Source organism: Nannobrachium achirus (genome assembly GCF_963921795.1).
Source record: "Nannobrachium achirus genome assembly, chromosome: 20".
NCBI classification, from domain to species: Eukaryota; Metazoa; Chordata; class Actinopteri; order Myctophiformes; family Myctophidae; genus Nannobrachium; species Nannobrachium achirus.
Window position 1 is genome coordinate 31,896,548 of NC_137827.1, and position 24,056 is coordinate 31,920,603.

The 24,056-nt window shown below is 41.9% G+C and overlaps 1 protein-coding gene across 3 annotated transcripts; it reads right to left on the reverse strand.

Annotated features, from left to right (window-relative positions):
* Positions 1-1,355: 1,355 nt before the first annotated feature.
* On the reverse strand, positions 1,356-23,600 carry LOC308305671 (interleukin-6 receptor subunit beta). 3 transcript variants are annotated; one of them, XM_080750502.1, is made up of 15 exons: positions 23,491-23,600; positions 22,549-22,611; positions 21,239-21,392; positions 12,163-12,362; positions 11,595-11,758; positions 10,717-10,882; positions 10,411-10,493; positions 8,787-9,021; positions 8,250-8,438; positions 7,476-7,580; positions 5,699-5,845; positions 5,199-5,333; positions 4,107-4,206; positions 3,713-3,794; positions 1,356-3,237 (listed from the first exon to the last, which is right to left on the reverse strand). In XM_080750502.1, exons 2-15 carry the CDS (start codon positions 22,586-22,588, stop codon positions 2,320-2,322), a joined length of 2,718 nt encoding a protein of 905 aa, XP_080606628.1. In that variant the 5' UTR covers positions 22,589-22,611; positions 23,491-23,600; the 3' UTR covers positions 1,356-2,319. The 3 variants fall into 3 exon arrangements, with proteins under 3 accessions (XP_080606628.1, XP_080606629.1, XP_080606630.1); XM_080750504.1 differs by lacking the exon at positions 3,713-3,794 and having other exon boundaries at positions 3,108-3,237; XM_080750503.1 differs by lacking the exons at positions 12,163-12,362; positions 22,549-22,611; positions 23,491-23,600 and having other exon boundaries at positions 21,239-21,333.
* Positions 23,601-24,056: the final 456 nt, after the last annotated feature.

Genomic DNA, 24,056 nt, shown 5'->3' on the forward strand with positions numbered 1-24,056 from the left:
TGCAGAAAACATTCATTTCTAATTATTAATAACAACTCTAAACACACACAAGGAACATAATGGGGAGAAATTGGGACCGGGGGCACTAGGGACATCTGGGCACCATCATTTTGTTAAGACTGTGCAATGGGCATCTGGACGAGTGGGCACCTGGACATCTGGGCACTATGGACATGTGGCCTTTTTTAGACGAGTGGGCACCTGGACAAGTTGGCACCTAGTGGTGGAGACCTCTGGGCCCTAGGGACATGTGCACCTGGACAAATGGACAGGTGGGCACCTGTTCTTAGTGCCCAGATGTCCCACCATTTCCTGCATTTGAGTTGGGAACATAGATTTTTTGGGGTGGGGAACATGGATCAGTTTTTGGTTGAGTGGGGAACATAGAACCTTTTTGGGGGGAGGTTGGGTGGAGAACATAGAACCTGGGGAAGATGGAACCTTTTTTGGGGGGAGGTTGGGAACATAGAACCTGGGGAACATAGAACCTGGGGAACATAGAACCTGGGGAAGATGGAACCTTTTTTGGGAGGAAGTGGGGAACATAGAACCTGGGGAACATAGGGAGGACACCGATTAGGTAACCAACAACGCCAGTGCGGAGTTGTCTCCTGTGATGTTGTTGGAGCTTGTTGGATGGAAAAGTCTGCAACGGTTTCAGAGTTTTCCAACAACAACATGAAGTATTATTATGTGCCAAACACAACAATCAATTGATTGATTGATTGAAAATTCTTTATTGACAAAATGATGGATGCATGCAGCCATGCATGCATAAAATTAAAATAGGACATCACAGGGCTGGATTATCCATTGGGCCGGTGGGGCCGGGGCCAGGGGCCCTTGGCTCTCAGGGGCCCTTGGGGGAACTGGGCCGCGTGGTCATTGACAATTTTCTAAAATTATACGTATAAGTTAATCAAATATCAAATGTGTGGGCCCCTCCTCTGTTGTCTACAGGTGATTTCTTGACCCACAGATGATCATCATGGCTTAAAATCTTAGCTTGGTTGTGCGCGTCGGTCGAGAGGGGGGGTTATGGTGGGGGGGGCCTCGCCCTCGTGGGGGATAATCCATCCCTACTGTCAAATCCAGAGATTTTATGATCATTTGAGTGTTGCCTAGTAAGTGTGTGTGTGTGTGTGTGTGTGTGTGTGTGTGTGTGTGCGTGTGTGTGTGTGTGTGTGTGTGTGTGTGTGTGTGTGTGTAATGGGGGTGGGGAGCCATTTGGCAGGGATAATTATTACAGAAAAATACAATAAAATCAATAGCGAATACATTTTATACAAACAGTAATAGCCAATAATAGTTCATAAAGCCCTTATGACCCTTGACTGATTGATTGAAAACTTTATTAGAAGTTTGCATAGGAAAAGGTACAGTTTCATGAACAGTTTTCAGTTCACTGGTACAAGGTCAACTAAAAGGATAAACCCCAAAAAGCCTATATGGCTTGATCTGTGTGTTGTAACACATACAGTACTGTGTAATACTGTGTGTTGTAATACATACGACTCCGCCTTCTCTGATTGCATATAGAATCTACGATAGCCTGAAGAATTCATATTAAGGAAAGGTTTTGTGGTTCTACTCCCGCCTTCAGGTAAAGAATCCTGCCTTTGCTTTCCGAACTACAAGCTCGCAACGCATCACAATAATGCGCTGAGGTCTCGTAGATTGACTATTTTTGGCAAATGTTCCCCCCAGAATAGACGTGCAGCTGGGGTTCAAGTGTTAAAGAAAAAAACAAGCAAATAAGTATAAGTAAATTACAATAGCCTAGTAAAAACAAAAGCATGCCTGTTATATAGCTGCATATGCTGTATCTACATTTCAACATACAGAAAATATTATTTTAAACAGCTTTAAAATAAATCTCATCTCAAAACAACAATAACATGTCAAAACATTGAATAGTTTCAGTTGCACAATATTACATTCACTGAAGACTTGCTCAAAACAAAACACATGCACACACACATTTTAACAAGAAAAATGCCTAGTCAGCTTGGCAAAAAAAATAAAACCAATAAATCATGAAATTACAGTAGTCATTGAAAACAGCTAGCCGTATTATACATTTAAATATAATGTGAGCATATACAGTAGAGCTGCATTTTCTTCTTATCTACATATCATCATACAGCTTCAAAATGTCAGAACACCCAAGTTAAAAGAACATAATAATCTGCATTATAATTTCAATCAACATATTGAATAGTTTCAGCTGCACAATATTGCTTCACTGATGAAGACTCACTGAAAACATAGCAACAAAAACACACGCAAGAAGAAACATAACATCTACGGTACCAAATACTAAATAGCCGTGGAGATGTACATATCACAGTCCTCAGAAAAGACATTGGAAATGAAAGGGCAGGACAATAGACCTGCCATGACATGATGAGGAATTGGGGAGAGAGCTGAAGAGAAAGTGTTTGGCAGAGACGCAGGGAGAGGGCAGAGAACACCAGGTTCAGGCTCTGATAGGTGAACAGGTGGGGAACAGGAAATCGGGTTAAAGTGACTCGGACAAATGGCAGAAGGGGGCCAGTCATAGCATCGGCATGAACTCTCTTCACCTGATAGGGAAAGGGAGGAAGAGGAGTGCCAGACGTTGGTCAAGTGAGAAAGGGGGAGGGGCTTGAAATGGCTGGTCGGAGCAAGAGAGAGGACAGGAATGAGGCCATTCTTCTCTGCCAGGGTAAAGGGAGGGTTCTCCAGTTGGTCTGCCTGAGACCGAAGTAAAGCTGATCCTCTGACATGTTCACCCTGCTCACACCTGTGTGGCTCACTGCCTCCACCTAGCTGCGGCTCACAGTCATGGAAGCCAACAGTAGTATACTGATAGTCCAGGTCAGAGTAGGACAGGGGAGCTTGAGAAATAGTCTGGGGCAGCTTAGAGGTGAAGACTTGGGTGTAGATGGAATCACAAGGGGAAAGGAGAGGTTCAGAATGATTGTCCTCCTCGGGAGCAGAGGTGTTGGGGGACTCAGTTGGGGTGATTGGTAGCAGCTCATCCAGGGGAACTTTGGTGGCATGTGGCGTTTGGACCAAGGCAGCACAAAAAGGAGTGTTTGTGTGTGAGGAATGCATGTTTGGGCTTTGGACTGTGTGATAGCTGACGACTTCAAAAGGGCCTGAGTTCTGCTGTGCAGCCTCATGAGCAGCTTCATCATCTAAAACCACTTGCTGGATGTGGGGCGTCTCTGCCTTCAGCAGAACACTCAAATTCTAAAGGGAAAGATCAAAACTCAGCTGTGAGATGTAATGGATGATACTGCTTTTAAATAACTGCTTTTTTCTCTTTGAACGTGATAACTATTCACTTAAATATGGGTATATATATAACACACACACACACACACACACACACACACACACACACACACACACACACACACACACACACACACACACACACACACACAACGTTACTTGCTTATTGATCAATCAATACATCAATCAATCATTCAATACACCACATATTGTAAAAAAAAAAAAAAAAAGTGCTACAGTATCTACTAAATAAACACAGATGCATTAATCAGTTGGTTCAATGAACTGTCAAATAACAATTTAGCATGTAAGCCAGGTTTAGATGAAAACCTATGAGCAGGAATGAGGGGATAGAGATTAGTGGGCACTGGGGGAGCAGAACAGGGGGGGTTAGTGCAGTGGTTAGAGTCCAGCAGGTGTTAAATGTCACCTCCAAGAGTGCCTTAGGAGTCCAGCGAGCCAGGCTGCTGTGAGAAGGGTTGGGGATGTCTTGCCACAGGGTCTGTTTCACCCTACAAGGTAATACGTTAGTTTGGGTTAAGATCGAGGCTCTTTAATCTTTCATCTATGGACAGTGTCTGTTAACGTTACCCAAAACCAAAAGCGACCCTAGTCATGCATGTGTGACTGTGTGTGCGCATGCGTGCTCGTGCATATGTGCAGTGCACGTGTGTAGACAGTGATAAAACATGTGTGCATGTGTGTGTGTGTGTGTGTGTGTGTGTGTGTGTGTGTGTGTGTGTGTGTGTGTGTGTGTGTGTGTGTGTGTGTGTGTGTGTGTGTGTGTGTGTGTGTGTGTGTGCATGCTGGTTTGGTGATCTTACATCTCATTAAATGCCAGGCAGGCTATCAGCACAAACACCACTGACGTCAGGAGGACAACTGGAAGGATCATGATCATCATTACATCTGCATTCTCAGACCCTACAGACACACACAAATGCATGACACACATGCACATACATTTAAAGTTGAGTTAAAAGTTACCTTCCATTATTATATGTTGAATGGCTGTAACATGACAAACTTCCAAAATCCATTGCAAAGTTTTGGTCATAGAAATGAACCACGCATACATGTATGCAAAGGTTGCATTACATTTTGGATGTTTGCAACCTACCGGTATGAGACTCCTTCACTCTTTAACATGGCCACACGTTTTTGTTCTATGAACCTGCTATAAACTTTCTACATTGATCAAATGCTATTTTCTCATTGACCGTGTGACTAAATAAGGCTATGGGTATAGAAATCATCACCCACGTATCCATTGTAGGCCTCAGTAAACAACCTTTGAGGCGGCTGTGTACAGCTCGGTTTGGATAACCTTTAGGTTGTTACTTTATAACTAGTTAGTTTATTTTGGTCATGAGTCATATACAAATATATATGTATATTATTATATATGACATTATATGACAATAAAAACATAAACAAAACAGCACAAGACGGCTAGACCGAAAAGGTGTAGGCTGAAACTTTAGCTTATAGTGCCTATATAAAACAGAAAAACTATTGCAGAATAATCAATCAGAAGAAACAAAACAAAGACAGTATTTATATAATTTGAATAATTACATAATTAATACATATTATATTTGTTATTGTAACCTCCATTATTATTATATTTCATTACCAAATAAATTAGCAGATAGAGCTGCACATCTTATTATTATGTTATTCCATATTTGTATCGCTTTTGCAGATACAAATTGTTTTTAAATATTTGTTCTGGCCTCAGTCACTTTGAGCATATTTGTTCCTCGGGCAACAATGAATATTTGGTTGATGTAGATTTATCCTACAGTACAGTACAGTACAGTACAGTACAGTACAGTACAGTACAATAAATCATTTTTTCATAAATCATTTAAGGTTGTTGTGTATGTGCGTGCGTGCATTGCTGTCCACTTCACCTATAATATTAAAGTCAGAGGTTGGTCCTTTAACACCAGGGCCAGCTTCAGTGTTCCCCTGCATGGAGATGCTATAGTCACCAGGTAACAGATTCCTTAGAGAGTACTGATGAACATCACCAGGTATGAACACTCCTGGAAAACAACACAAAACACTGCAATTATGTTGTGTGTGTGTGTGTGTGTGTGTGTGTGTGTGTGTGTGTGTGTGTGTGTGTGTGTGTGTGTGTGTGTGTGTGTGTGTGTGTGTGTGTGTGCGCGCCTGTGTGCGTGTGTGTGTGTGTGTGTGTGTGTGATATGTATACGCATGATGCACATGTGTGTTGTGTTGTGTTGTGTTGTGTTGTGTTGTGTTGTGTTGTGCGAAAAACTGCTCGTCACACTGTAGAGTCCCAGTAGTCAGCAGAAAGCAACTAGGATCTGTTGTGTAACTTTTCAAATCAATCTAAGCTCAATGGTGTATGTGTGTGTGTATGTGTGTGTGTATTTCTGAGACCCACTCTTGGTGTGTCCGTCTGAGTCTGTGTAGTGGAGTGTGTAGTTTCGGATGAAACCATGTTGCTGCTCAACAGGTATGGCATTCCAGCTGAGCTCCACCCTGTTGGAAGACATCTCCTGCACCTTCACCTTTGGACCAGCAGAGGGCACTGCACAGACAGAAACAATTGCCTGGTTGTCAACCATCTTTTTGTTTGTGGAAGCAACAATTTATGGTTTAGACACAACACAGGATTTTTCTTTCTCACTTGTTTCTCTCTCCATCTCTCTCTTTTTCTACAATTGGGCGTATTGCTTGACCAGTAGAGGGCAGCATGCTGTTTAAAATGTGTCTAGTCTGACACAAATCTACTACATGGTGACTTGATCATGGTGATGAAGAACAAGAAGAATGTAAAGAAGAGAGCAAGAAGAGAAAGTAGAAGAAAGAGAGGAAGTAGAAGGAAAAAGGGGGAACCTCAATGCACATTGTAGAAGACACAGGCTAAACCAGACAGCAGCACACACAAGACTCACACCTTGCCATTACAGTAGCAGGTGATTTAACAGAATACATGCAGATGAGCCAAGTACCAGAGATGAGCCAAGTACCAGAGTGCAACATGGTGATTGCATGATTGCTTGATTGCTTGTTAGCTGGCTTGGTTGATTGGTTGATTGATTGATTGATTGATTGATTGATTGATTGATTGATCGATTGATTGATCGATTGATTAATGTGTTTATTTGACTAGCCCAGCATATATGAGCTTACAAGACATTGGACAACAACAATATCTAGGACGGACTAATACTTTTGTATTGTTATGAAAATGAGAACATATCAAAACATAACATTTCCATGACAGAAAGGTCCTTTTATGTTGGATGCAGTGTTCTCTGTCTTAGCTTCCATGCATTTAAACATTGCTAAGACAAAAGTCTTAAAAATGTGTACATTCCACATATTACCAGAAAACCAAAAACAAATCAGGGTTTTTCAATTGAATCTTTTCAAATCATTGTACACACAAAGCAGTGGAACACAACATGAAAATGAAAACACCAAGATCACAAAAACAGATAACTGTAATAACTGGAGTTATACGGTATCTGCCTACCTCAATTGCCTGTGTAAGGTTACAGTTCCTAACTGAGCACATGTGATGGACCTCAGCCCTCTATTTAAATTAAATGTTATCTGATGTTCTGTAAAGTAATGTTCTTGTATTCGAACGTGGTCCCTGAGCTTTGACTTCTTCAAATCTCCTTGCATTATTCATTATCAATCTTTAGCAGTATGTGACTATATTTATATTACACAGCAAATTGTTCCTGAAGATTGTGAATCATATTGAGAATTATATTTCGAACACACTGAACCATGACAAATAGTTAGATTAAAGTTTGATAACAATTTCTGGGTTTACATTGAGAGAAATGCAACACTTATATAAATGTAAACAAACATAAACTTAAATGTAATAATGTCAACCACTTTGAGAGCTACTTTTCGGTTTTTCCTTTCCAAATCTATTGTAGGCAAAAATCTTGCACCGGGCCTGCCCATATATGGCATATATTTGTTCTGCTATTGCCCCAGTTGTAGGATGCAGCACTGCTCTTCAATGAACACGAAGGATTTTAATGTGTGAGCACATTCCATTGGTCTGACTCCCTCTCCTTAAAAAAAACCCTCCACATTTTCCACAGCCATTCCTCTGAGTGCTGTTATCATAACAACTCATCAAAGTAAATGGGAAAAAAAAGCCAGACAATAAGACAATAACAATGGTGTACCTCCTTCACGTGCGTAAACATGATGTATCCTGCCCCGCCCTGCTCCTTGTTCACCATGCAACGCCATGACCGTCACAGCATAGCGAACGAGCGGTTCTACTCCCTCTGAAACGACACACAGTAAACACATCTATGGCCAATGGTGTACTTGCTCTGCATGTTTGGGGATATGTCATATACTAGTGATGCTGTTTAGATGACTGAGAGCTAGGATTAATGCGTGATAATCTTTACGAAAAGCCACCCAGGATCCTGGTGAATCATGACCATAAAACCATGTGTCTTGTGTGCCTGTTTAACATAAATGGCACTTTCTTTGCACTATAAATTAAACACGCTTGCAACATGGAGTTAATGTTTTGTAATATAACAAATGTTGGAGTATTATTAGTTACTTTCAGCCCATCAGGAGAAAGTACCCATTTATCAGCTTCAATTCTTTAGTGTTCCAATTCCAATTTTGTCTGCTCATTTCTTTGTGTCCCCACTTCCAATTCCACTTGTCCTATGCAAGTTCTCTCTCCTGATTGGATACAATTGGTATCCTCACCTGAAAATGCAATTTCTGTTTATTAAAGAGCTGGAGAGACGTCTCCCGTTAATGAACTCTATATCGATGAATCGGAATATAGAACTTTTTATTTCTTATTTTGACAAACAAATACTACCTTTAAGTGGGCATCAAGGGGTGAACTTAATATTGCACATTTTATGTATTTATAATTATGCTTTATTGTTTATGAATTGTTATGGGCTGTGTCATTGTTGGCTTACCTGTGATGATCAATTGTCTGCAGGAACCATTCAGCCTTTCCCACTGAAGACTGTTCTTGTTTTGCTCTGCAACAGCAGACCATTCCACTACAAAGCCAGTCACCGTCTGGTCATCTGTAGCTGTCCATTGCACATTCAGTCTGTTATCATCCAATGAGGTAACAGTGATTTGGGTAATGGGTGCGAATTCTGAACCAAAAGGGGAAAACATAGAACAGCCAGGTGTTAATAATCACATTAATATCTATTCAAGGTCCAAATGTAGACCTACTATAGGCACATAAAATAGGCATCATATTGTCCAGGTGACATGAATTTATCTTTGCTCTATTCAGAAGCAATGTCAGAATGTTGGACATAGAGGTATTGGTTTTTGCTCAAGATGTAAGAACGTCAAACCATAGGACAAGAGCAATTACCAAGACAATAACATTGTGCGAAGGACAATATCAATGGGTGACAGCCAGGAAGTATAAGGTGTACAAAAAGAAGTATTTAAGTGCAAAAATAGCAGCTTCAGTCATTTCCTGCAGTTACCTGTCTCAGTCGAGCCAGGTAGCCATATATGGGCTTCCGGGGAGGTCCCCGCAGAGTTGGAGGCGGTCAGAAAGCATTCGCACCTCTCAGGAGGGAGAGACAAACTACAGGACGTCCTGTTATGGCACAAAACACTGCAACTTCCATGATCGCTCAGTACGTGAGAAGAGCTACTTGTCTGACACCTCACATTGTAGGACGTCACAAAGCCATTAGCCAGAGAGGGATCCAAGGGCTGTATGATGCAAACACAAACCGCAGAAAGAAATAAGATGTAAATGAGGCGTTGGTGACTGCTATGACACAATAACTTTCTAGCACACAAGCTCAATATTTACAGACACAGTCTTTAACCCTTTTGTTAACTCTTTGTCAGTCTGTTTTGACTGTATTTTGTATTTCTGTTCCCAGCTTGGAACTACTATATACCACAGAGCAATTCTACTAGTAAGAAGCCTCAGGGTGACATGCGACCTCGCCCTAAAGGGCGAGGTCACGGCAATTCTTGGCCATCTGGCCAGTGATGTATATCGGACCAGTTACCCATATATGGAGACCCCTGCATGATAGTCAACAATGTTATGTCAAAACATGCCCATATACTGTATGGGCATTACCAAATATGGGCATTCCCAGATATGTCCTTAATATTGATGACATTGGGACAGGGATCTCCATATATGGGCATAAAACGTATGTTAATTAGAAAAGCCAAGCAGGGCCTTGGCGAGTTAGGGCCTGGGTTTGATGCCTGGGGATCCTCATATATGAGTATAAGGGGGTACCCTAACATGGCATCATCTGGGAATGCCCATACTGTATATGGACATTTTATTTATTTTATCCTTTATTAATATATATCCATATACATATGGACGTTTTCGAGGAAGGTAGGGTGTAAATCAGAGTAAAGAAGGCTCTTGGTCCAGTTAGGGCATGGGATTGATGACATCAGAAATCTCCATATATGGCCATAAAAGGGATTTTGTTTCTGGGAATGCCCATATGGACTTTCTATTTTATTTTATCCTTTATTAATAATAATATGTATCCATATACATACAATATGTTTTATGCCCATACATGGAGATCCCACAGCCACACAGATATGGGCCATGTCTATGGCCCATATGGGCATTCCCAGATATGCCCTTGATATTGATGACATCGGGACAGGGATCTCCATATATGGGCATAAAACAGACAAGGACGTAATTAATTTGCAAGTGTGATCTGGGAATGCCTATATATTATGGGCATGTTCAGACATCACATTGTCGACTATTTATGGGCATAAAATATATGGGCATAAAGAGCGTGATGTCAGAGCGGCAAACCCGAATGGGTGTCACAGTGACATCAGAGCATGATGTCAGAGCGACAAACCCATAGAACCATACACGAACCCATAGAACCATAGACTGTAAAAATGTGTACTGACGGACGGAGGGACGGACAAGCTGCGACATTTCTCATGGTATACTGAAACCTTCGGTCGCAATTAAAACAGCGTAGAGATGTAGATGATTAAAAAGTGATTTAAATTATTTTATTAATCTCAGGTGGCATGAACAAATCTTTAAACACTTAACAGTCGTTTACTCTAAACACACACACAAACTACCTTCCACAGAAGAACGACGTGTCTCCATCCATTTTCGTCAGTTTCATTCATCTGATTCCACAGTTGTGGTGCAACAGCTGGAGCTGATACATTGCAGACAGAGACAGAACTTATTGCGTGACAAGACAAAAGGTTGATTGCCCTGGCCTTATTCATGAACCCAGAACCCTGGCAGTAGTAACAGTGGTAGTAGCTTTTGTAATTCTACACATGCTGTCCTACTGGACGTTGTCCTATAGGACAATGTCCTACTGTCTGTAGGACACTGTCACGTTTATTTCAACTAGATGTTGTCCTTCGTCTCACCGGCTTCTCCTGTCCTCCCATTGCAGGGGTTACTCCACTGGCTCCAGGGGGTGGCTTCACTGCGGAAGCGGTGGCGGAGTCTGATGGTGTAAGTGGTGTCAGGTTTGAAGCAACAAGCCACAAAGCTGCTGTCATTTACTGGCACATTACTGACCTGGGCATTAGGCTGCAACATATAGCGTATACAAAAAGAGGAAGGATTTCGTTAATAATTTAGTAACCTTTATTTATTTAAGCCCACAGAAACATGCAGAGGGCCGAAGACCAGAGCATGTGAGCGGGCGCTCCACTCATATGCTCTGCCGAAGACCCACACTTACAATCTTGCTTAGAAACAAAAGCAACAATAGCAACATTATTAGTGTTAAAACTATCTATGAATAGCAGTTCAGGTGCACCTACAATTGAGGATCAACTTGGGAGCTTCTATATTACAGGTGTGAATCTTCAGTGGCCTCATGATTCAATTCGATTACGATTCACCTGTTAATAATTCAATTCGATTCTATGATGCGCATGTTAATGCATCTCCATTTTCAAATGTGATGTACTTATAACCACTTTTGTAAATGTAACCTTAACTGTACCTTTAATATTTGTGTCGTTGTATACTCTCCTTTATGTGGACATGAATACATGTGTGGGTATTGTATGAGTATGTACAGTATGTGTATATACTATTGTTTGGGTTCATTTATATTGATCCCCATGAGGATATTCATTCTCTACATTTGACCCATCATAACTATTAGGAGCAGTGGACCTTCCGGTTCCCAGATGATCACTCTACCTCTTGAGTCTGCAACCCTATACAGTAGGTTCCATAGGAATGTGAGGTTCTGTGCATTTTGGTTGTGTTAGTACATGTGGTATCTGACCTGCCCCTGTGCGGAATACTCAATCTGGGAAATAAGTCTTCCTCCTATAATCTCTTCTTCAGACACAGCGTAGGAGGGTGTAGGAATCTCCCAGTTCAAGTTCAGACACTGAGGACTTCCTCCAATCTGCTGCACTGGTCCCAGTGTTACTGGGACCAACATCACTGAGACACAGAGAGAGAGAGCGAGAGAGAGAGAGAGAGAGAGAGAGAGAGAGAGAGAGAGAGAGAGAGAGAGAGAGAGAGAGAGAGAGAGAGAGAGAGAGAGTGTGTGTGTGTGTGTGTGTGTGTGTGTGTGTGTGTGTGTGTGTGTGTGTGTGTGTGTGTGTGTGTGTGTGTGTGTGTGTGTGTGTGTGTGTGTGTGTGTGCGTGCAGAGAGGGAGGGAGGGAGGGAGGGAAGAAGTGAAGGAAGTGAGTTTAAACGAAAGAGAAATAGACAGATGAGGGATAGAGAAAACAAGAGAGAGGGAAGGAGCGAAGGGGCACAAGACAGAAAGAGAGAGGTGAGCCACAGAAACAATGGTCAGTATACAGATACACAGAGACACGCGAAAGCAAGACACACACACCTTCTTTTCTGCCAGTCTGACACGGCCTGGTTGATGTTACCACACCGTTGGGAGTGTGTGCTGTGACGTTGATGCAGAACCTGAAGGAAACATCCTTTTTGAATTCCACAGTGCATTCAGTGCCCGATGTGGTGCAGCTCAATAGATTCACCACCCTAGAGGAGCAGTTCCTCACCTCACCAACAGAGCACCTGAGGTCACTGACTCATCACGCACGCACACGCACACGCGCACGCACACACACACACACACACACACACACACACACACACACACACACACACACACACACACACACACTTATCTTATCACGGCTACTATCTGGTCAAACCCTCCGAGGTGATGACAAACCAAAGCAACAACAAAGCATTATTGTCAAGTAAGCTAATAACCAAATTATCTATTCTAATATGACTCACTTGCTGTCACGAGAAATTCCTAATTCTCGAAGGTGCCATGATGAAGCTCCAGATAAGAGTTCAAACAAAAGAATAAACATATTCAATAAACATATGCATTCAACATATTTAGATTAATTGAACCAGAAACATGACACGCAGGGTTAGGGTTTTTTTAAATAACGAATAGATGGTGCACTTTGTATTTTTTAGTTTATTGAGACCGCTGATCAGGAATTTGAATGAGACTGACAGATAGATGTGCTCAGAGGGCGTCTAGAGTTAGCCTAGAGTAATTTCTGGCACCCACCAAAATTATAATTGAAAACAAAATATGCTTTAATTTAATTTCAAACCTTTATTTATGCTCAATGGGCACTGAGATTATCCTCATTTACAGTGATGATGAGTGAACAATAATTATACAAATAACAGCAGAAATATCAGTAAAATAAACATAGACAGGATGAAACATATTTTAAATTTAACCAAATTTAAAGCTATACTGTGTAAGTTGCTCAACTAGTGGTCAGTAGCGTCCGCGTCTTTCGGCCGTTTTTCGCCGCGGACCGGGCCTCACACCCCCGCGTCACCCCCGCGTCTGCCTCCACCTCGCCGAGATCTATCTTTAGAGGGGTCCCTGGTTCCTGTGCGTTCAGGCATTCCGGAGAAACGGAGTGTTTCACCCGAGTATAGATAGAGACACACGGGCGCCTACAAATATGGCCGCCCTATTGTGATAGCTAGCGACCCCACTTCAAGATGCGCTGTGATTGGCCGGCAGTGTATAACCCTCGCTGTGATTGGCCGATAGTGTATGATGACGTAATTTTTGCGCGAAAACCGGACCCCGGTCAGGATCATAGAAAACATATAAAGAGAAGGCTTCAGAAGCTGAAAATAACGGAGTGGGTGTTCTAAAACTTTAGCGATTTAAGAGTTAGGACAATTTTAAGATTTGTTTTATAAAAAAAGTTACATGGTACAACTTTAAACTTAACCAATAAAATTACAAAATATTTAAATACTATAAATACTAAAAGCAGTTACAGACAGATAGGTCCTACATAGTGTTGTGTAATCAAAGATTTGAACTCTGCAAAACTCTAGCTCTGAATTAAGTTTTAACATGTGTTGTAATCCAGGATTCAGGGAGCGTAAAAAGAAAAACAAATAACATTTTCCAATGTCAGTGTAAAACCTGGGTAGTGTTTTACTCGAATCAATGACTCATCTCGAGTAAGGTCTTGAGTCCGAATTCTCATTGACTCGGACCCATCTCGGTCTCGCCCATGATTTTACTCGGTCTTGACTCTGTCCCGGACTAAAGGACTCAGGACTTTTCCTCAAACCGAGTCCACTCAATCAAGAGTCACTATAATGCAATTAAATAATTGTATTATACCCATATTATTCACAATTCAGTAGCGAAGTGTGATGTCACTTCCGTGAAATGGCGTGAAATGTCGCCCTCTACGGGGTTCATGCTGGTATTGTTTTGTATTCAAATCGCCATTGGGGCATTTGCGATCACCGCATATAAGAACTGTGTTAAAAATATAAACACACCATGCTCTCGGATTGACCCAAATGGATATGAAGCATCGACTAAGGTGGAAATGTACAGATTTAACCAAAGAGTAACACAATAAACGCTAGAAACGAGTTACAACAGGCTATATCAGATATGAATGAATATCATAAACTATGCAGAACCCCCCCGCTGACAGAAACGCGCACATGGTGTGTTTATTTTTTTAACACAGTCCTTATATGCAGCGATCGCAGATTCCCCAATGGAGATTTGAATACAAAACAATACCAGCATGAACCCCCTAGAGGGCGACATTACGCACAAATGACGACATGGCTTCGTTTCTCTATAACATTAAAAGAGAGGCACTTTTCATGAATGAATTACTAGATGTGTATAAATGCTTTAGTAAGTAAAACCATAGTCTAGAAAATGTGTCAATCTTTGTGCAAACCAGTAAGACTCCCTAATCGGGAGATAAGCTACCGTCAGGTCGCAGCGTGATTTTAGGGCAAAATGTGTAGGAGCAGTGTCCAAAAATGTGGTTGAAAAAAATCGTCCTGATGGTGGCGCTGAGTGTAGACATAGTGTGTACCGATTTGTGTGATTTTAGGGCAAAATCTGTAGGAGCAGTGTAGACATACTGTGTAGCGATTTGCGTGATTTTAGGGCAAAAATTGTAGGAGCAGTGTCCAAAAATGTGTTTGAAAAAATCGGCCTGAAGGTGGCGCTATATGGGACAGATCCATGTTGATGACATGAGTGTAGACATACTGTGTACCGATGTGAGTGATTTTAGGGCAAAAATTGTAGGAGCAGTGTCCAAAAATGTGTTTTGCAAGAATCCGCCACATGGTGGCGCTAGAAGAGGGCCATGTGAGAAATGAGGGGTGGGTTCCCCGCGCCGCCGAGGCGGACGAATAGGTACCGGCCCCGGCTCTCCCGGTCGCTCCTAGCCCGAGTTACGGCATTTTATGTGCGCTGCAGTGGCAGGGGGTCCTCCACTGGGGGCGCCACCACTTTTGCATCCGTTCTGGAGCACCAGGAGTCGGTGGTCCCCGGGAATTCCCCGTGAGCAGCCCCGTTGGGGTGGTCATTTGGTCATTTTTGCACATTTGGTCATTTTTTACATCTGGGGGTCCCCCAGGGACCTGGGGGTCCCTGGAGCTCCGGGGGTCCTTGGAGGTTGTAGTTTGGCAGGCAAGGAGTGTGTGTGCAAAATCTGGCATGGATCGGGGCAACGGTTGCGGAGATATGAGCAGGGCAAAAGTGTGACATGTGACGTGTGACAGACAGACTGACTGACTGACGGACGGACTGACTGACTGACGGACGGACTCACAGTTTGTGGAGGTTTTGATAGTAACTGCGACCTGACGGTCGCAATAATATCAGGAATATAAGCTTTTCAATATGTTAAATTACAGTATGTCAGTATGTCCTGAGAACCCCTCGACGTTATACATATATCTATCTCCTTCATGTTGCTCTCAAAGTACACTAGAGTAGTACATCTATACTACCAGTAAGACTCCCCAATCGGGAGATAAGCGACCGTAGGTCTCGCTAGAAGAGGGCCATGTGAGAAATGAGGGGTGGGGTCTCCGCGTTGCCTTGGCGGACGAATAGGTACCGGCCCCGGCTCTCCCGGACGCTCCTAGGCCGAGTTAGGGCATTTTATGTGAGCTGCAGTGGAGGGGGTCTTCCACTGGGGGCGCCACCACTTTTGCATCCGTTCTGCAGGAGTGGGTGGTCCCCGGGAATTCCCCGTGAGCAGCCCCGTGGGGGTGGTCATTTGGTCATTTTTGCACATTTGGTATTTTTTTTACACCTGGGGGTCCCCCAGGGACCTGGGGGTCCCTGGAACTCCGGGGGTCCTTGGAGGTTGTAGTTTGGCAGGTAAGGAGTGTGTGTGCAAAATCTGGCATGGATCGGGGCAACGGTTGCGGAGATATGAGCAGGGCAAAAGTGTGACGTCTGACGTGTGACGGACGGACTGACTGACTGACGCACGGACACCTGGTGGAGCTTTCTGTAGTAAGTGCGACCTACGGTCGCAATAATTTTGCGAATGTCTGAGTGAGTGAGTGAGTGAGTGAGTGAGTGAGTGTCTGTCTGTCTGTCTGTCTGTCTGTCTGTCTGTCTGTCTGTCTGAAACAGCGTTTCTCCTCAGTGGCTGGAGCAATTGATCTGAAATCGCATCACCATTAGCATATGAACACACCTGACATAACTGTGAAGCCCGTTTGTCACTTTCACAAATCGTATGCTGTATATTAGCATTTTTATGGTGCACAGCCTGTTCAGCTCAGCCTGTTGTCAGGGTTACGGTCCGTTCCTCCAGGCCATGGGATCCCATAGCCCCACACACACCTCTCTCACAGTTAGGAATGTTGCAGTGAAGAGACACACGCTCTCTCTCTCTCTCTCTCTCTCTCTCTCTCTCTCTCTCTCTCTCTCTCTCTCTCTCTCTCTCTCTCTCTCTCTGCATTCATGGGTCATGCATGCACCGGGTCATCTTCCAACGGGTATGGAAAAAACTATGTGGAGACAGTAAGTGCATACATCCCCATACTTCTATTCACCTAATTTTGCTGTTAAATTATTTGTATCCATCATAAATATACACTCCTCCATGGGCTGCTCCTTACATTATGATGCTCCCACATATTCTCACGCATGCACCAGTTACAGTAACTTGGAGCACATATCTTTGAACGGGTAAGGTCTAGTTTAACAAACAAATGCAAAGAAAGGCGATAATACCCACTGACCACACGGTCTGTCCACACCCCACCACCCCAACACATGGCCAGATTAGATTAGATATCTGGCCAGCCAGACCATTTGCTACATGCCACTACTCTCTCTCCACGTTTCCTGTCTGTCTCCACACAGTACCTATTAGGATTATTTATTGATTTATTTTTATTGCCACCATAGGTCGCAGTTAACTATGAAAACGGGCACATCTTGTCCTCACGCCTCAGTCACAATGTTGTGACATCACCTCATCAAAGCAACCACACTAATATAATCCCTTTTATGCCCATCAATATTAAGCCCATAATTATATGGGAATTCCCATACAATAGAATCCCCTTTATGCCATCAATATTAATCCCATATCTGGGAATGCCCATATATGGACATATTGTGTCAGTTTAACCAGTGTGATTGCCGCAACACAAGTCACACTTGCAAATTAGGACATCTCACATCCTTCACAGGGCGTGAATAGGGTGTATATTATTTATATGTTTAGACCAAGATAGAGAGCTGTTGATAGTTACTCCCAAAGGTTTGATTGTGTTCACTTGTTCTATTTGTGTGGTGCCAGTTGACAGCTTTAACTGAGGGTTCTTGCCCAACGTGTGTCTATATCTAAGCACAATGGCCTTTGTCTTAGAAATATATTGAAGGAACATAGGATTGAGTCTGTAGCATTCCTATGGACGTCACCATAGTCCAACTGATAAGAACACTGCTTCCATGACCCATTTTATACAGCCAAATAGGAAACTGGATCTACTGCATGTCTGAACAAGAAGCATATTTTCTGGTGCAGCTTGGAGGCAAGTTTATTAAAATAATGTTTTTCATCAAGCCACACACCCAGGTACTTGTATTCAGGGGCTCAATGCTAGAAATGACAAATCAAATCAATATCACTGTTTCCAAGTATGTTTAGGTTGTGTGTGTTCACAGCATTGTTTTCATTGATGTTTTATTTGACAGTAATCAACAACCTGTAACCAAATGCTAAGTGAGTGTCCATAGGAATACTGAATGGTACTGTGTAGTACTACATGTACTCCAGGTAAATACCGAGATGCACTTTCACTAATGAGGCGTAGGCTTAAGTTATGCTCCATCACACAGTGATCAACAGTGCATAAATTAGGCTGTACACTGCAACTTGTTATGTGATTTTAAATCTGGCATTGAAGTTCATTGGGTCCTCTTCCATTTGTACCATGTAAAAGTCCAATGAACAACATGCTCATCAAAATAATTCAGAAATCAATGGTACTGCACTCATAGCACATCAGTCCACTTCCTGCCAAAAAGCCTTGTGAAGGAAATGCTCTAATCAGCTCAACAGAAAGTTTAAACCTCACATAAGATTGTTTTTATAGATTGAAGGCATTTCCAAAACTGATTTAAAAAGAGAACAGTTAATGCACTTTATTACACTAGATTTGCCACCATTTAAAAACAAGTGTAAGTGACACTTTCTCTGGTAAATGGCACAGAATACTGTAATTTTTTAACTTTCTGTAGTGCATATTTCTTTACAGACATACCACGTCATTAAGGAATTGATACACTCAAAGATAGGTGTGAAATCCTTTAGATGGTGAATATCTCCTTCAGATTTCTTTTTTTCTTTTTTTTTTTTCCTTTTTTAATTTGACTTCCATTTGAGCCAGAAGGATGTTTTATGGGTCCTTGACATGAAAGTGTCAAGGACCCTGAGTGTAACTCAGAGTGTACAAATTAAGCCAATTTCATGGTTGGACACAGGCGGAGAAAATCTGGATGGACCATAACAAATCTTAATCTTGATGTTATTGGTTTACCAGCCTCCTTCCCATCATTGCAGAGGTTCATGTGCTCATTACATAACAGGAAAACAGGAAACAAAAGGACAGGGGCACAACATATTCATTACACAATATAAAACCAACTTTACTATGTTCCAAAACCACTGATGAGGAACATACCAGCCGATTTCATCATATAAACGGCTAATGGAAATATGTAATAAGTTGAAGAAATACACACGCACCGACGCACGCACGCGCACACACGCACGCACAAAAGCACCCACCGACCTACACACATGCACGTACCCACGCACGCACGCACGCACGCACGCGCGCACGCACGCACGCACGCATGCACGCACACACACACACACACACACACATACACACACACACACACAGGTAGTAGTAGCCAATCAATAAGCAAACAGCAATCAAATACTGAAATAATTATTAGCAAAATACATACAGTAATAGCCTGAATTAATGGTTTTAACCAAGCATAGTCTATTGGGCATTTTCTGTAACAAAATGAAATCCTGGCGTGAGCACTGGTGAAGCGACTAAAAATATACTGCTGTGTGACATCAATTCAGCTAATGGTGTTTGGTTTACAAGGGTTCACGGCACATTCTCCGACCTTGCACTTTTTAAGTCACTCTGGATAAGAGAGTGTGCTAAATGCTTATTGCCAAAATTGCGATAGTAACTTCCAGGCACAGTACTGGGCTTGGCCAATATATGTTTACAGAATATACATACATATATACATTACCAGAACGTACCAGTGGTTTGCAAGGCATTATTGTATATAGGCTTGTAATAGTAAAGTCTAAATAGAAAAAAATGCGTCACACTTTTCCCCTACTCATATCTACGCCACCGTTGCCCCGATCCATGCCAAAGCAATGGCCAACGCTCCATATGCGGACAGTATTTCGCCGGACATCGCGTCGCTCGCGTGCAGTGCGGATGAGGGTTTATCCATTCATTCTGGTACCAGAATTTGGTAAAGGATCTACAATTTGGAATGTTGAATGAGATGATGTGGATTGGCATGTTGGTTTATCATTAGATAAATTGGGTTTACCTAATGATAAATATTGGTTGGTCTATTCCTTTAATGTTAGCCAGGCACAGGCTACAACTGTACCCCTTTGGCATGTTGATAGAATCTTTGGTTCTAGTACAGCAATGTGAGGGTTTGTGTTTTGAGCTGAAATGATGTTCTGCGGTTGTTGTGTTATGTATGGGACTGACCTGCAGGCAATTTTGCCCTTGATTACAAAAGGTGTTGTGCTGGTGTAATGCATTTGATATATCATCATATACAGACTGCAGACATTACGTTAAACAAGCAATATGCTGTTGTTGATGGGTAAGACTTCAGTTCACTGAAGCGCACGCCTGTGCTGTACTGGATTCCCTGGAGAAAACTTTGACCTGCACTCTGACCAAATGGACCTATAAGAGTCCGCCAGCTCCATTCGGTTCCATTTGTGCACTCCCAGAGTTAAATTAACACTGACAATTTTATTGTGTTCCCTACATGAGTTAGCAGGATGGGCATCCTTAACTGTAATGTGTGCTACCAACATACCAACAATAGGTGTTACTCAACTTACCAGGTCAGTACAATTATAGATTGAGGTCGCTGAATTGCATATTGCAGGGGTCTTCAACAGGGGGGACCCCTAGGGGGTCCTTAAGAGTGACTACAGGGGGCTGCCAAATCCTTGTGTGATAGGATAATTCTTTTAAATGAACAACTTAAACCCTCGCATCCCTATTCCGAGGAGAACTGTAGCCAAAAATACCAGATCTACAAGCTCTCAACACCTTGCAGCGCGATCGGCTTGTAGATCGGCTGTTTTCTGCAAATAGGTATGAGTAGAGGTAAAACAATAGCAGACCAATTGCATAGTGAAAGGTCAAGTTTACAATATATCGATGATTTAAGTGGTTAAATGTCTGAAAATACACATTAACCCTCTAAGGCCCACGGTTGTAATATTACAACGTTTGTATTTTATCCAAAAAAAGGTTTAAATCATTTTATTTTAGCTCCCCCTACCACCTAAACACCACCATTGGATTCTATTGTTTAGTATTACAATGCCATTGGCCACAATATTTGCATATAAATACCCCCCACAGGGGCTGACATTCACACCCGCCACACCCGCTGAAATTCCAGAGTTTTGACGAACAACATCTCACTTTTTCATGGAAGCTATACCTCAAAAAAACATAAGTAAAATGCCTGTACTATTCTTTTTGGTGATCATTAGAATGTCTAGAACATGTACATATGTTATTATTTTGAAAAATATCCCCCATATGTAAATTAGAGCATGATTTATGATTTTTGATTTATGGCTATAAAATCTTACAAAAACATTTTTTTGAAAAAAACATTACATTTTCCTCTTAATAGGACTCCTACAACACCATCTGATTTTTTTCAATTTTTTATTTCAAGTATTTCTTAATGCGGGCCTTAGAGGGTTAACATGAATCCAAAATACGTTGAAAATGTTGAAGACCCCTGGTATATTGTATAACATTTGAAACAAAGATGAGCTTGAACTCACCTCATCTTCGCTATGTATAGGGTGTAGTTTATTGCAGATGAGGGTTGGGGGTCTCCAGGCTCCCAGCGACAGGTGATGTTGGCTCGCTCCATGAATGTACAGTTTAACAAGCGTGGGGCAGAGGTGCGGTACGGGCTGTTGAGGCTGGTGAGGGCTGGAGGGTTTAGACAGGGACACAGAGTTAGCGGACCATGGAAAGCCTATATGGAGGTGCAAAAATAAATAAACGTTTGCACCCCCAGAAAGTCAGCTTTTACAATTGTGTATTTGATATTTTACACAATGTGTTTTGTGGGTGGTACTGTAATATTAGCGTTTGACATATTGACAGATATTTCAAATTGGGCAATAAGAGCTAGGGCAGATAGGATAGTTTAGGATGGGAAAAGAAGGAATCAATCTTTAAAGAGGCAAGAAAAAAAGCAGAAAAAAAGCTATGTTGGGAAATAAATTATTACTTTTAAGAAACTGTGTCTAACAAGAAGTAAAGGAAGTATAATGCTACATACAGTAAGTAGAGAGAGATGACTGCAATAAAGCAGAAAGCCTGCAACACTCCAAATTAAGTATAAGTATTTAAGGTGCACTGCTCGATTATGACATGAAAAATGAAGAAGTAGACAGCACATAAGGAATATCCTTTTACAAAGATGAGGAATTGGGTTGAAACACATCTGTTGATTCTGTCCAGAAGAGGTAAAATACACCATGTGAAAAGGATATTCTTTGTGTGCTGGCTAGTCCCAGTAGGCAGGACAACAAGACATAAAAGTCCTGTACTTCCTTTATTTCCGCAGTAATTCTTGGGAACTGGGAATGAGGTTAGAAAAAACAGCACACACACAATCACATCTCTCTACACCAGGGGTCAGCAACCTTTTTGAAATGAAGTGCCGTGTTTTTATTTTCTATTCAGTCATCAAACCATCAAGCCATCAAACATACTGACATATTTTGATTGGCAGGACAATGTTATAAAAGATCATTAGACTCAAGAAATAATCCACATTTCTCCCCAACTCCCTCCCCAGTCAGAGTTCAGAGTTTGAATGAATGTTTAGAATTAACAATATTTGATTCTAAAATAAAACACCTCTCTCACACACTTCTGGCAGTGTGCCAGTGATCACCCTCCCCTGTGCCAATGTTGGCACCCGTGCCTAAGGTTGCCTACCCCTGCTCTACACTGTCTACAGTATACCTCTCTCTCTGTACCCATCTCTATATCCCATTTAGACAGACAAAGTATTTGTACTAAATTAGGTTGAATGGAGTTAAGGCAAAGGATTAAGTTGATCTGAGTTACCAACCTGAGGAAAGACAAGCCCCCAGCAGCCAGGCCCACAACATGACAGGGGTCACCTCTGAACAACCTAGATTATATTATTAAAGAATAAATACATTGCTTTAGATTGTGAACTAATATAAAAACAACACATCTCTTGGTAAATTCATTTCCTGCAGTAAAATCGTGAATAGGCTACTCAGCCTGCTCATGGCAGGCTCCTTGCACCCTGCAGTTAACAAATAGGCCTATATTTGAATCCAAATGCATGGAATTTCAATCAACCCACTTTATCAGGATAAGCTGATATAAACTTATTTGGGGGTAAATGGGGTGTAAAATGTAAATAGGCTATAACTGTATTATCGCCCTAAACTTGGCTAATATTACATTAACAACAATAACAATAAGATGGTCATTATTTTGTCTTACTTGAATAGCCTACATCTGTACTGTATCCTGTAGGCTATTTGTGACGTATGCTGCTACGTACAGTTGTTCTAGGCTACAATATGGAGCCTTCATCCTTTCTGGGTTTCCAGGTAGAAGCAACACTCGTCTGTTGTAGAATGATCTATCCTAATGATCGATCCTAATAAGACAGCCAGCTGTAGGAGCTCAGTCAACTTTCGTCACATATTAGGGAAAAGATAATAAGCCTACTTTCGCAGACTAGACACATTAATTAAACGTTTCAGTTTCAATGATAGGACAGACAAAGTTTAGTTCAAGCGTTTAGTTAAAGAAGTGTCAATTAAAATACACATGATGTAGCCAGGCTATAACTCTGTGGGAAGTCTCTTGACAATCTTTCTGTACTGTAAGAAAAGAAACACCTGGATTGTAAATCGGCATGAGGTTACCTTTGATCAGATTACATTTATGCTTAAAACTACTATGTCAATAATATTTATGCTGTTATCTATTAGTCTATTGTTATGGCTGTGTCGAGTGTCGACGCACTTACCAGTAGCTATGTTCTTATCTCTGTTCCCGCTTGCTTGATGGAGTTGGGAGTGGGAATGTGTTGATCAACACGTGCGTCTGTCATTGACCGTGGTGTCACTATCAACTGGAGCAGCTGGAAGAGCAGCAACACCCCCACACTGCTTAGTAGTGTAGCCTAGTGTTGGGGGTGTGTCAAAGTGTCAAGGACGTCCCTGTTATGTTATTTGTGCTGTTATTGTGGGCTCGCCTATAAGGCGAGCACACTTTAGATATTGTCATTATTTATTTATCTATCAGGCAATCAGTAGACGGGATCTTCGGTTCCTTTCTACTCCTACATACTTAGTGAGAAAATGAAAATAAAAACATCAATGTGTTCAGTTTACAGTGGCGAAGTGTGCTATTATTTTTTATAGCAATCGGCCAAATGGTGGCGCTGTAGGAAGCCTTCGAAAGTGCGATCTTTGAACAGGTATAGCTCATGCTGTGTTATACATACAGCCATGAAACCTGTATACACTTATGCGTCTCCTCATGCCGAACAACTTTTTCCCTCTAACTTTTGACCTCTGACCTTTAGGTCTC